This window comes from Hakea prostrata, chromosome 1, assembly GCF_041222555.1.
Source record: "Hakea prostrata isolate BN-2017 chromosome 1, UWA_Hpros_2, whole genome shotgun sequence".
In the NCBI taxonomy this organism is placed as follows: Eukaryota; Viridiplantae; Streptophyta; class Magnoliopsida; order Proteales; family Proteaceae; genus Hakea; species Hakea prostrata.
Genome location: NC_142600.1, coordinates 32,535,264 through 32,549,169, shown reverse-complemented (window position 1 = coordinate 32,549,169; position 13,906 = coordinate 32,535,264). Strand labels below are relative to the sequence as shown.

The window sequence follows — 13,906 nt, the reverse complement described above, 5'->3', positions numbered from 1 at the left end:
TACTCCATGGCTCCACCCAACCGCAGCACCTCCTTCATACCAGAATTTTTCCATGATCACAGGGAAACCCTATTCTCAAATCTTTTTTGTCCATCCTCTGTTGCTTCCTCTTCCACCTCCTTTCTCTTCTTAATTCATCCCTGCATCACAGATTTAGAAGCTAGTCTGGTTCCATTTTAGTTACTCATGCATGTGGCTGAATTATAGAGCCTAGTAGTTTCTTATTATAGTCGGTCTCAATTATCTTTAGAGATTCTATTTTTACTTGTTATGAGTTACTAGGTTAATAGTTTTCAAAATGTGAAAAAAGGTTGATAGTTTCTGTTCTCAGTTTAAAAGTTCGTATTCATTGTAAAGCTTTAGCCAAGCTATAAATAGGTCATTTTTCATTACAATAAACGACTAGAATCTGGAAAGATGAATTTTTGGTCATGTTGCCATTGTTTATGGAGCAATCCATGTTCAATAACTGACATAACTGTGGTGAAAGACCCAGGGCTGAGATAGCACATCCCCTCCTATTTTCTCTTATCCTGTCCCTTTTGCATTCAAACCTTGTACTGTGTTAATGAAGTTGCTGCAACCACTGGGAAGGACCATCAGGAGCTGCTGTTGCTTTCACCTCCTTAACTGCTGCTCCACATAGTGACTCTGCTTCTGTCCCTGAAAGTTGTTTTCTACTGCTGCTGGGACCTTCATTTGGTCTAGTTTCAGTCCTTACTATTGGCCGGGTTACTCTACAATACCAACTCCTAATTTGATTCTCATTTTCTGGTCTTAAATTTCGCTTTATTGACTGAACCTGGGTTTCCCTACTGGAGCTATTTGGAGCTTGAACAATATATTAGGGCTGTTACCCTTGGGTTTGTCTTGCATTACGAGTTAACACCAAAGAGGAAAGAGTTCTGATGCTGAATCTTCAGAACTATCTTTGGTCGTGAGTTACACAGTATGATTCCCTTCCAAAAAAAAGGAAAACCTAAAGTCGAAGAAGCTTCAAGACCCTGAAAAGAAAAAGAAAAGTTAAACATCTGTTGTTTAGTATACCCAAGAAAGCAAGACAGTATAAAACATTAAGAATTAGGGCTGCAACAGGGTTGGATTGGGACTGCCTGTTCAAAATCCTGAACTTGACACTAAATACCCAAGCCTAACATTGAACCTGACCTTGACCCTGACCCTATTGGGTAGGGGTGGTCAGGCCAGGTCAACAACAAAACCTTGACCTTGACCCTAACCCTAACCATGAGATAATAAAACAATCCATAATTCCTTATTGTTGTCCTATATTTACAATAAATAACTTCTAGACGGTGGGCCCGAACCAGGCTGGGCACGGATGGTGTAGGTCAAATACTTGACCCTGACCCTAATCTAAGGCTACCTTGACTCAGCCCTAACCTGCCCTCAGGGACAATTTGGAGCCTAGATCTTATTTGAGCTGAAGGTGAGTTCAAGCCATCAAGACCAAACTTGCACCCATAGGAATCATAATTCATAATTCTATTAAGCTCTTATGGGTGGTCCTTGCTCTTACTCTACCTTTTACATCAAATATGTGTTTGACTCACCCGTGACATTACATAAAGTAATAAGTTGACGTTGGATATATAAATGGAGTGGAATCTCTGAAGAAGATGGACCTCCAATTCTAGATCTCTTGACTTGATTTGGAGTGCCATCTGCTTTGATGTTTTTGGATATCCTTAAAGGATTTGAGGGGCCCAAGATCAGATAATTTGAAGATTTAATTTTGGGAAGATTTAGAGCCTTTGTTTAGTTTTTGTTTTAGTTATTCATGCAAATGGCTGAATTATAAAGCTTAATATTTTCTAATTCTAGTAGGTTATATCTTCCATTAGATTCTGTTGTCACTAGTTACTAGGTTTAAAAAGTTTATTTTCTTTGTTAGGAAGCTTTAACCAAACTATAAATGGGCTGTTGCATTGCAATAGAAGATTAGACTCTTAGGAAATCTGAAATTGAAGGTTGTGTTACCTTTGCTTATGAAGTAATCTGTGTTCAACAGCTGAGATAGCTGTCGGTTTCCCATCCCATGCCCCCTTTCTTCTTCGATATCCCATTCTTCTTCTTATCATTTTAAGTTTCTTCATGTATAAAAAAACAAAAAGAGAAAAAGACACAAAATAAGAAAAAAGGCTTCTAGTTGTAATATTTACTCTACTATTTTGATTCTGGTTGCAATCAATCTCTTCCTCGTTTCTCCATTAGAGGTCGACTCTTGAAATTCAAGGAGAAAAAAGGAACGTGGGAAGAGAAAATCATGGTGAATAGTATCTCCTAGTCATGCCTTTATTCATTACTCAAGATGTTCCTATTGAATTCATGTTGGGCATGAGGAATATCTATGCAGCAACTTGAGAGGAGTGTCATGGCTAAGGATGATGCAGTATCTGAGCCCTGCTAGTCCAAGAACAAATTTGAGACCAAGTGGAGAGCCAAAGGATCTCCTTCGGGTTGGTACCCATTTTTTTTTATCTTTTTTCAGTTGTAAAGAATGGTCTACTTGATAGGTCAATGGCAATCTTTTAGTTTCCCATGTGAGGGTATAGTTGGTATGCTTTTTCTTTTTAATATTTGGTTAATTGTTAGTTTAAGTTAGTCCTTATACAGGTTGAGTTTCAAGACCTCGTTGTATTAGAATTTAGTTTGAGTAAGGATGGGAAAACATGTCATTAGGAAACCCATCCCCTAAGGTTGTATTAGTAAGGGTAATTTTCGTTTGGACTCCTTAAGTTTTGATCCAACTCATTTTTATTAAAAATTAACATCTTGCATTTGCCTCCGAAATGGTTTCAAAAAGGACCAACAAAGGTTAGACTGTCATTTTTATGACCAAAATGCCCTTATCCCCTTTCGATTTCCTTTCTTCAATTTACCCGGATCTTGAGCGAGGTATAAGGTACCGACAATTTGGTATTATTGTAATCTAGTAATTGAATATACTACCGGTTGCAGAAAAGAAATTGAAAAGGCATAAGGGCATTTTGTCCTTAGTTTTTTTGGATACCACAGGGGAGACAAATGTAAAATGTCATTTTTTTTTAATTAATAATGAGTTAAGTCGAACTTCAAGGTGTCCAAATGAAAATTACCCTATAAATAAACCCCTCCACTAGATACGGAGAGGCAGATTTGAATAATGAAAATAAGCTTCCCTCCAAGCATTTTGTGTGTGCCTTTATGCTTTCTTTTCTTTTTTTCACTTTTTTTTCTCCTTTTTTTTTTTTTTTTTTTTTTTTTCTTTCTCCTTTGTTGTTGTTGGTTATATTAATTAGTTTGATAATCCAAGTACTAGGAATTTTGCTTATGTCAACTATTTTAAAGATCCAAGCCCTAGGAAGGTTCCAAGTGAAATCAAGCTTAGACTCTTGATAGTGACTGTATAGGACAGCCTTTGATCTCCATCTTAAGGTGAACCCAACAACATCATGCTCCAACTAGGTATATGGCCACCTACACTTTGTTCCCCTTCTCATATCACCATTTTCTAACTATTTGATTTCAAGATATAAATATTTTGTGAATGTTCATACTCCTCTGACCCCCTAAAACATGAACCCTCTTATTTGTAATTTAACCATCCAAAACTAACCACACTTGGGGGGATCATATCCCTATGTTCCCTTCAAGAACCATTCTGACACCTATAGGCCCTAGTTTTCCATTTCTAGGTATTTATCCCAAATCTCTCATGGGATGAGCTATAGATCCTTGAGTGATCCTAAAATATCATTTAAAAGCGTATGATTTTTACCACAAAGGCCTAACTTAACCTTTTTCGCCGAAATTCACCCTATACAAGGCCATATCACAAAGAACGCTCGATATCCCACAACCAAATTTTCAAGAAATGCTTTCTTGGCCCCATACGAGTTTGTTCTCTCAAAAGATCTCGAGTTGCCCTTACTAAATTGGGGCTGCATCAAATGAGGGCCTAAAGGTCCTAGATATGTGCAGATAGTCCAAGACCCAGAGAAGACAACACTTTTGGACACATACAGACAACTTCAAATAGTTCCATATGGAAGATAAAAGCCATTTACTCATTCATCGGAGATGACCCTTTAACAGTAGGGAATAATTGATGCAATATCCGAGCCCTGCCAGTTCAAGAACAAGCTCAAGACCAAGTAGAGGGCCAAAAGAGCTCCCTAGAGTTGCTATCCAATTGCGTTGTTTCAGTTTTAATTGCATTCCTTTGTCTGCTCGATAGGTCAGTGGCAGAATTGTAAATTATGCCCATGCGAGGGGTATTGGCGGTACATAATTTTGTTTAAAGAAGCATGTGGTTAACTGTTTGTTTAAGCAAATCCTTGTACGAATGGCAAGACCTAGTAGCATTTGAATTCAGCTAGAGTAGGGCTGTGAATACAAGTCCAATTAGGAAACCCAGCCCCTAGGTTGTATAAATAAACCCCTCCACTAGATGGGGATAGGTAGATTTGAATAAATGTAAATAAGCTTCTTCGAGCAGTTTGTGCATGTTTACTTTGGATCTGTCAACTAGTTTGAAGATCCAAGCATTAGCAATTATGGTTCTGTCAATTAGTTTGAAGATCCAAACCCTAGGAAAGTTTTAAGGGAAGTTCATCTTAGACTCTTGACAGTGGCTATATAATGCAGCTTTCGACCTCCATCTGCAATTGATTCCAGCTTCAAAAAGGCTCCATTCAAAGTCCTAAACAGGTACTACTTGAAGCCTAAGTCAATCCCCTTCTCCTATCACATCTTTTTTCTATTTTTCTTCAATTCTTTGATATCTTTGGACTATCCAAGACACTCAGAATTCAAGGTCAGATTTACAGCAGTCTTACCAATCCATCTATCCCACATATTTTTAGGCACATCTTCCCCCCAACCCTGGGGAACTTAGATCCCAGTTTGACTGCATTCTGACAGTCCGATTTTAAGATACAAGTATTTATTTTTATGGGATTTTCTTACCCTCTCAAAGCCCTAAAACAAGAACCTTCATATCTTCTAATTTAACCGTTCAAACCCAACCAAACCTGGGGAATTATATCCCAACATTATTTCCTACATTTAGGGTCGGATGCAGGATCTAACATCGAGGGGGGCCAAGTACTGATATTTCACACAGAACACATTTTTCTATCCCTTATCTTTATCGTTTAAAATTTTCTCCAATAGGGGGACATGTACTGATATTTCAACATGGAAAGAGGGCCAAAGGGGAACTTTCAAAAAATATCAAGGGGAGGGGGAAATTTCAAAAAATTTGGGGGGGGGGGGGAGCAAGTGTTGATATTTCACTTATGGAAAGAGAGCTAGAGGGAAAATTTTGAATAATGGGGATGGGAAGGGAAATTTTCAAAAACTGGGGCAGTAGGGGTGGGGGGCACCCCTTTAGCGTTGGGGTAGCTCTGCCCCAACCTACATTTCCTCCAAGTATCAACCCATCTTGACGCCTATAGAACTCAATTTTTCTATCTCAAAGAATTTACCCCATATCTCCTACGGGATGGGCTAAGGCTAAGTATCCTTGATACCCTAAATCTCATTTAAGAATGTGTGATCTTTGACCACAAAACCCTAACTTAACCCCCCCCCCCAAAAAAAAAAAAAAAAAACCAAACCTATCCACCATATGAGTTGCTTCTCTTAAAAGATCTTGGAAGAAGAGGTCCTCATTAAATTGGGGCTGTATGACACCTAGACTATCTAGATTCTTTATATGCTGGGTTAGATTCTCAACCTTACTTAACATTTCTTGTTTGTAATCTGTTATCCTCTTTATAAGTTGAAATGGCCTTTGTCATTCTAGACAAGCCAAATCATTCTATGGGTCTGCTCTTCAGCTAATACCCCTTGCAAATAGCTATTTGATGTGTAACACTAGTGTAGTTCAGTTAGGGTTGAGATGGATGGTTGGGAAGACAGTACTAAAGTGAGTTTGTTTTTATGGAAATTGAGAGTACCAGTAGTTGATAAGGAGTGGGAAAAGTATATGAAAACTAAGAAGTTTGCTGCTGGGAGATGAACATGGGAAAGACAAATGATGGGTTGAGAAAAGTTGCAGAACCTTGGACTTCTTGTGAATACAGCTGTTGGCCTTAAATAGTGTGGAGTTGTGGAAAGGATTAATATAAAGCTCCAAGTGCGGCTGATTAGACTTGTGAGTTTTTGTGCTTGTCTGGACCAGAAGGGAGAAAGGTACGGTCGCTGCTTTTATTTCAATTCTAATTGTTCATTATTTTCATAAACATGTGGTTCACATAAGCTGACATTTGTTAGAAGTTTTATTGGGTTCTGTGTTCCATGCATAAAAACGTGAAGACAGGATTATTTTCTCTTTTAATCTGTACATAATTCAAACTCTTGTCTTCTAGCTTAAACTCAATGGAATTCATTGTGAATTCATTGTTGATTAACATTTGTTCTTGTTGGTTTTCTGATTGTACATGATAGGTAGCCTGCAAGGAATTGAAAAGCAGCCGGCTATTTCTGAAACTTCTTGAAGCCGTCCTAAAAACTGGCAATCGTATGAATGATGGTACCTTCCGTGGTGGAGCACAGGCATTTAAGCTAGACACGCTCTTGAAACTGGCTGATGTCAAAGGAGTCGATGGCAAGACCACACTCTTGCACTTTGTTGTGCAGGAGATTATCCGCTCTGAAGGTGTACGGGCTGCCCGTGTGGCTCGAGAGAGCTCGAACATGTCCTCTGTGAAATCATTTGAACTTTTTGAGGATTTTACCCAGGAAACAGAAGATCAACTTCGTTGCCTTGGTCTCCAGGTTGTTTCAGGTTTGGGTTCTGAGCTGGAAAATGTCAGGAAGGCAGCAGCATTGGATGCTGACGCCATAACAATGACACTCGCCAAATTTGATTACTCATTTGTAAGGACAAAAGATTTTCTACTCAATGATATGAGTAGTATAGAGGAGGAATCTGGGTTCCAGAGGACACTAAAAAGTTTTACAGAACATTCAGAAGTTGACATAAATTGGTTGCGAGAGGAAGAACACAGGATTGTGGCTCTCGTAAAGAACACAGCAGATTATTTCCATGGGGATGCGGCAAAACATGAGGGCTTGCGTTTGTTTGTTATTGTTCGGGATTTTCTAATAATGTTGGATAAAGCATGCAAACAGGTGAGAGAAGCACAAAAGAAGCCAACAGAATTTCCGAAAAACAAGTCAAGTCCAGCTTTGCACTCTTCTCCAGATTCTCGTCATCCATTATCTCCAGACATACATCAGAAGCTTTTTCCAGCAACCAAGGACCAGCGTATGGATATATCTAGTTCAGATGATGAGAGCATATCTCCTTAGTTCTCCATTGGTAGGAGGTACACTTGTCCTTTTTCTTAGATTTTTTTTTTTGGTAGGGGGTGGGGAAGATGTTACTTTCTGTAAACAATCAGTGCTGCTGAATTCAAGTGTTTAATTAGTCTTTGAAAGAAGCTGCTCTAGTTCCCGTTCAATTTTCCTTTTTCAGAATGCGCAGAAATTATGATGAACATTCTACCAGATGCAGCGCAAGTCATGTGCCTATTTTTTTAATCTGGTACAAAAATCTGTGAAGCTTTGAGATTTGTTCTTCATTCTTTTGTAGCTGATGACAATTTACTCTCTCAAAGATCAATTCGATAGTAACTAGCAAGGGCATCTATGACCTCAGACATTTGAAGGTTTGCTGAAACAACGAGTACATAATGTATTCACATGAAACAAACATTGCTGTAGTCATCGCCATCCCTGTTTGATGAAGGATATGGATTCTCAAAAGGCTTTTGCTGCACGTTTTACTAGGCCTTGGTGGGGACTCCAACTGGTCAATGAAAATTTAGAGGTAGTGATTTGCCTCTATTTTAATTTTAGTTTTTCAAATTTTTTTTTTTTTTGTTAAATTCACAAAAGAAAAAAGAAGCAACGTTGTGATGTTCTTTTCAATTCAAAAATGTGTTCCTCTTCCATCACTAGTTTAGTTCAGAGAAAATTGTATGATTGTTTGAGTGTTCTGTTGGCTGGTCAGGATGTGGTTGTCAATGTCTCGTTTTAAGTCTTGGTATCTGATACAAACTGGCAGGTTGGCCTGTTGGATCAGCAATGACTGAGTGTAAAAGTTGTACCCAAAAAAAGACTTGAGTGTCAAAATCCTTGGGTGTAGGTTCTTCTTCCCTGCCCCCTCTTTTGTACTAGCTCTCTTGGTTTGTAGCACATGTGAATGCATTTTATTCATTATTCTTTCATTATTTCATAAAACAATTAATCTACTAATCATTAGTAGAAATCTGCTTAAAAGCATTGTTGAAGCATACGCAGGAGCACCAAGGCTGCTGCCTTGGTGCACAAGCATGCCTTAATGGTTGTTTCTTTTTCTGATATGCTACCTTACTTTCTATTTCTAGTGTAGGAACCTTTGTACACAACTTTTGGGAGTTTCTAGAAAAGCATAGTTTCTATTTTCTGTTTGTTACTAATTTCTGCACTTTCCTTTTTCTTTCAGTTTCTATTTTGGACAGATTATAAGAATTAGAAGACTAGAAAATTATGTCCATGAATCGTACTTTATTTCCTTTTTTAGTGGACAAGTTTCTTGTCTCGCAAGTTGTATTCTTAGTACTTGAATTCTATAGATAAAGGAAGCCTACGATTTTAGTTTTGCTTTGCTAGAATCACAAGTCTTTGTGTGGTTCTTCTCTCATCTTCTTCTTCTTTGTTCTCCTTCTTCCAACATTGTTTTGATTCATTAAAGCCTATTATCTAACATGGTATCAAAGCTTTCTTAAATAAAAAATAGTGATGTTCTATTCTTTCTTCTGAAGTTCTTTTTCTGTGTTCTGTTTCCTTGGTGTGCAGCCACCTAATGCTGTCCCTAATACATTGTTAGATTAGGCGTTCATATAAACTGATATGTTCTTCCTATTACCTTATGTTTTAAGGTCTCAGAACTCAGATTATATTCTGGTTTTTTCCACCTTTGTTTGCTTCTGTTTATGCACTCTGCGGAGAGTGTTTGAGTTCATAGATGGCTTTATGAAGCCTACAAACACGAGCACTATCAAACCAAAATCTCCACCTCTTGGAGGTTGCGCATGCTCTTTTAATTTAGATGAATGTTCCTAAGAGTTACTGGTGTGATGTAGTTTTAACTGCTAGTCATTCAAATAATCGAATGCCTATGACTTTACTTTCTAACAAATCTCTTTTTTCAATTGTTTTTCCAAATAGAGAACCATTTTTAGTTCCACCCAAAAATTTTGGTTGTATTTGTTTTGTTCACATACCACATACTGTGGATAAACTATCTCCCCGGTTTGTTAAATGTATTTTTCTTGGGTACTCTCATTACTTTCATACTTAAAAAGGTTTTCACTGTTATGAGTCTGTTCACCAGAAACAATTTGTAAGTGCCAATGTGACTTTTTTTTAGGACACCCCGTATTATATTAGTCCATCTCTGTTTGATGAAAATCATGTTTTGAATGATGCTCCTCCCATTCCATCTTTAGTTCCTTCAAAAGATAGTGTCCCTCTACAGATTTGTCAACAAAGACGTAAGTTGGAGGAACGTATTGTGGATAGTACAGTTCCTCCTGTTGATAGTGGTGGCTCTCTTGTTGTGGAGATTGAGGCTGGTCCTATAAAAGTTCCCTCTTTATCCTCTCCACTAGCGGACTCTTCTAGTGGAGATCCTCCTCCTACTTCAGATGACTTACCTATTGCCTTGAGAAAAGGTACTCATAGTTGCACTTTATATTCTAATTTTGTTTATCCTCTTTCTAATTATGTATCTGTTTCTCATCTACCTCCCAACTTTCGTTGTCTGCCATTCATATTCCAACCCATCATAATGAGAGCCTTAAAAACCCTGGTTGGAAAGCTGTCATGGATGTGGAAATGGATGCTTTACAGTCTCGTCATACATGGTCTTTGGTAAACTTGTCCTTTGGAAAAGATGTGGTCCGTTGTCAGTGGGTATATACTGTCAAATATCATTCTAATGGTACGGTTGAACAACTTAAGACTCGTTTGGTGCCTAAAGGCTATACAAAAACATATGGTGTGGACTACTTTGAGACTTTTTCTCTCGTGGCTAGACTTAATTTTGTCCGTGTGTTGATACCTTTAGTTGTTAATTATGATTGACCTCTCTTATAGCTTGACATAAAGAATGCCTTCTTGTATGGTGACCTCAATGAAGAGGTTTATATGGAGCAACCTCCAGGGTGTCTTGCTCAGGGGGAAGATAGTGCTCATGTTTGTAGGCTTCATAAAGCCATGAATGGACTCAAACAGTCTCCACGGGCTTGGTTTGAAAAGTTTAGTAAAACATTGGAGTCTTTTAGATTTGCCCAATGTTATTCTGATCACTCTATTTTTGTTAGACGACAGGATGCTAGTTTGTCGTTATGGCAATTTACGTTGATGGCATTATTCTTTTAGGCAGTGATATTAGGGCTAGTAATACAGTCAAAGCTCACTTACAGAAGTACTTTCAAACCAAAGACTTGGGCAATTTACAGTATTTCTTGGGAATCGAGGTAGTTCGTAGTAAACGAGTAGTTAGTCTATCACAAAGGAAGTATGTGTTTGATCTTTTGACAAAAACTGGCATGCTTGCATCTAAACTTACTAACATTCTCATGGATCCTCAGTTGAGGTTAGGACTAGATGATGGTGACTTGTTGGATGATATCCATCTTTACAGGAGTCTTATTGGGAAGCTTATTTATCTCACCATTACTCGTCCTGATATTTCTTGCTCTACTGGCGTGTTGAATCAAATTATGCAGTCTCCTAGGAAGGCCCATTTGGATGCTGCAATGAGAGTACTTCAGTATTAGAAGAGTGCACTTGGGAAATGTCTCATTTGTGGATTTGGTTTCCTTTTCAGATGTAGAATGGGCAAGATCTTCAGCTGATCGCCAATCTAGTACAAGTTATTATACATTTCTTGGTGGAAATCTTGTGACTTGGAGGAGTGAGCAGTAGTCCATTGTTTTCGGATCTAGTGCTGAAGTAGAATATAGAGCCATGGCCCATGTGGCTGCCGAGTTAATGTGGCTTCGCTCCTTGTTGGAGGAAATCGGATTTCCAGCCTTTGCCCCTATGAAGATGTTCTATGATAATCAGGCTGCTAGTTATATCACTAGTAACCTTATATTTCATAAGAGAACGAAGCATATAGAGGTAAACTGTACAAGTTATTATACATTTCTTGGTGGAAATCTTGTGACTTGGAGGAGTGAGCAGTAGTCCATTGTTTTCGGATCTAGTGCTGAAGTAGAATATAGAGCCATGGCCCATGTGGCTGCCGAGTTAATGTGGCTTCGCTCCTTGTTGGAGGAAATCGGATTTCCAGCCTTTGCCCCTATGAAGATGTTCTATGATAATCAGGCTGCTAGTTATATCACTAGTAACCTTATATTTCATAAGAGAACGAAGCATATAGAGGTAAACTGTCACTTTGTTCGTGATGCAGTCAGAAGAAATTGATTGAGACTCCCTTTGTGGGTTTTGCTGATCAACTAGCTGACTTATTTACTAAAGCTATATTCAGGCCTAGTTTGCAGTCTATTTATTGCAAGCTGGGCATGGGAAACTTGTATCCTCCAGCTTGAGGGGAGTGTTGAAGCATACGCATGAGCTCCAAGGTTGATGCCTTGTGCGCAAGCATGCCTTGATGGTTGTGTCCTTTTTCAGATATGCTACCTTACTTTCTATTTCTGATGTAGGAACCTTGGTATACAAGTTTTGGGAGTTTCTAGAAAAACGTAGTTTCTATTTTTTGTTAGTTACTAATTTCTGCACTTTCCTTTTTTCTGTAGTTTCTATTTTAAACAGACAATAGGAGTTAGAAGACTAGAAAATTCTGTCCATGAGTTGTATTTTTTACTTCCTTTCTTAGAGGACAAGTTTCTTGTCTCTCAAGTTGTATGCTTAGTACTTGAATCTATAAATAAAGGAAACCTACGATTCTAGTTTTACGTTGCTGGAATCACAGGCCTTTGTGTGGTTTTTCTCTCATCTTCTTCCTCTGCTTCTTCTTTGTGCTTCTCCTTCTTCCTTTAAGAGTTTTGATTCATTTAAAGCTTATTTTCTAACAAGCATTACTTTGCTTGAATTACTGTAAACATGTAAAATCGGTGAGATGCTTAGTTATACACAGCATATCATATACAATTACTACTACTACTGAAGTGAGATGCTTAGTTATACACTATATCATATACAACCACTACTACTGAAGATATAACTCTTTGATTGCTGGGAGTTATATCATTTCCAAAATGCAGGGATATAGGTGGCAGACCATTTCCCACTTCCATTTGCCTCTGTGTTGGTGGCTTTGGTTCATTCATGACATGTTGGTAAGTGCTGCCTTGGCCAGATGATGCTGATAGGCTATGTGCAATTGGAATATTAACCAAACAAGGTGGAGAGGTTGCAGCTCTGGTGGTATGATGCAGAAGTACAATCTCGTACAAATGATGGAGAAGTAGATTTCAATCTTTGAAGGTAAATGTTGTAGGAAAGCATGCTTGGTAGCAGAAGCATTTTTCTGCTCAGGATGTGGTGTTCTTCATGAACGGGCTGAAGAGGGGGTTATTGGTGGCTATAAAACAGGGGAATCTTCAAATTCTGGATCCAGTTTTGTACGTAGAGGGTGGTTTTAACGCAGTTGTCCATGAAGAAAAAGGATGATGCTCCACACTGCTTCATGTTTGGATATGGTGGTAGATCCTTACTGTCAAAGGAATTGGTATCATTCCAGGGCGGAATTGGCTGGAGATTGTATTATATTCACGATTCTCAGAAGGATTTAAAAAAATATATGTTCAATTTATTCATTAGATTTCTCAACTTTGTATGACATGGTAGAATCAGACAAAACTCAAAAACTTGTAACAGATTAGGGACAACCTCATTATTTTTAATAGAATTTGACCAAGCAAGCTGCTTAAGAAGTAAGATCTTCTGTTTCAAGGATAAGCTAGCTAGTGTGTTAACTTATCCCACACCTTTTTCCCTTTCTGCTCGAGAAAAGAAAGAAAAGAAACAAGCGGCTTGTCACTTTGTTCAAGTCTTCTCACAGGTACAAACTAGGGCCCACATTAATTAGATACGTTGCCAAGTTCTCTTCAATTCCAGCCAAACTTTTTTTTTTCTTAAGAACATAAATAGCCCAAAACATATATTTGTGATGCTCTGCTTTTTCTTTTTCTTTTTTTTCCTTTTTTTCTTTTTTTAATTTGTTTTTTAAAGGAATCAACGCTTTAACATTTTGAACCCACTTTGAGAATCTCAAAAAAAATCTTTTGAAAATGTAGAGGGGCATGCTTGTCCTCTTTGACATCAAAGTATAACCTACTATTTTAAAATCCCAAAATTTCTTCCCTATGTCATTTGTTTATTTTATTACAAATTTTTTTTTCTTTTATGTAAAATATATATGATTTCAACACCTAGAAGTAGTGAAAATGCATAGAAATTAAAAAAAAAAAAATTTTGCTTCTTATCTATAAATTGGGAAATAAAACGAAAATGTTACAATATAATCTGTAATCTACTAAGTGTAAGAATCGAATGTTGGAATCTTAATTTGCGACTCTCAGAATGCAACATGTGGTGTATTTCAAATCCATCTTTTGTAATTATAAGAGTGGGAAGATTACAGTCATTGGATCTATAAAATGCTATATCTTGTGATTCATGAGCCATGCAGGAGATACCCAGCAGCAAACGAAAATTTTAAAACATGCCAGTAGGATGAATTATATAAGGAACTTGCATGTTTATTGACAAAAGATTCAATATCAATCAGATGTGCCACTTTGATATCCTCTTCATTTTTCCCCACCTCTAACCCAAAGTCCTCTTCAAAATTGAACATGTGACCACGAGTCCACAA

The 13,906-nt window shown here is 37.8% G+C and overlaps 1 protein-coding gene across 3 annotated transcripts in view; it reads left to right on the top strand.

Moving 5' to 3' along the window:
• LOC149028771 (formin-like protein 5) overlaps positions 1-7,696 on the top strand; it is a 125,158-nt gene extending 117,462 nt beyond the window's left edge. For all 3 annotated transcript variants that reach the window (XM_089138954.1, XM_089138969.1, XM_089138961.1), the window contains one exon: positions 6,454-7,696. In XM_089138954.1, coding sequence (XP_088995080.1) covers positions 6,454-7,320 — 867 coding nt within the window. In that variant the 3' untranslated portion in view covers positions 7,321-7,696. The remainder of the gene's footprint in view (positions 1-6,453) is intronic.
• The last annotated feature ends 6,210 nt before the right edge of the window (positions 7,697-13,906 follow it).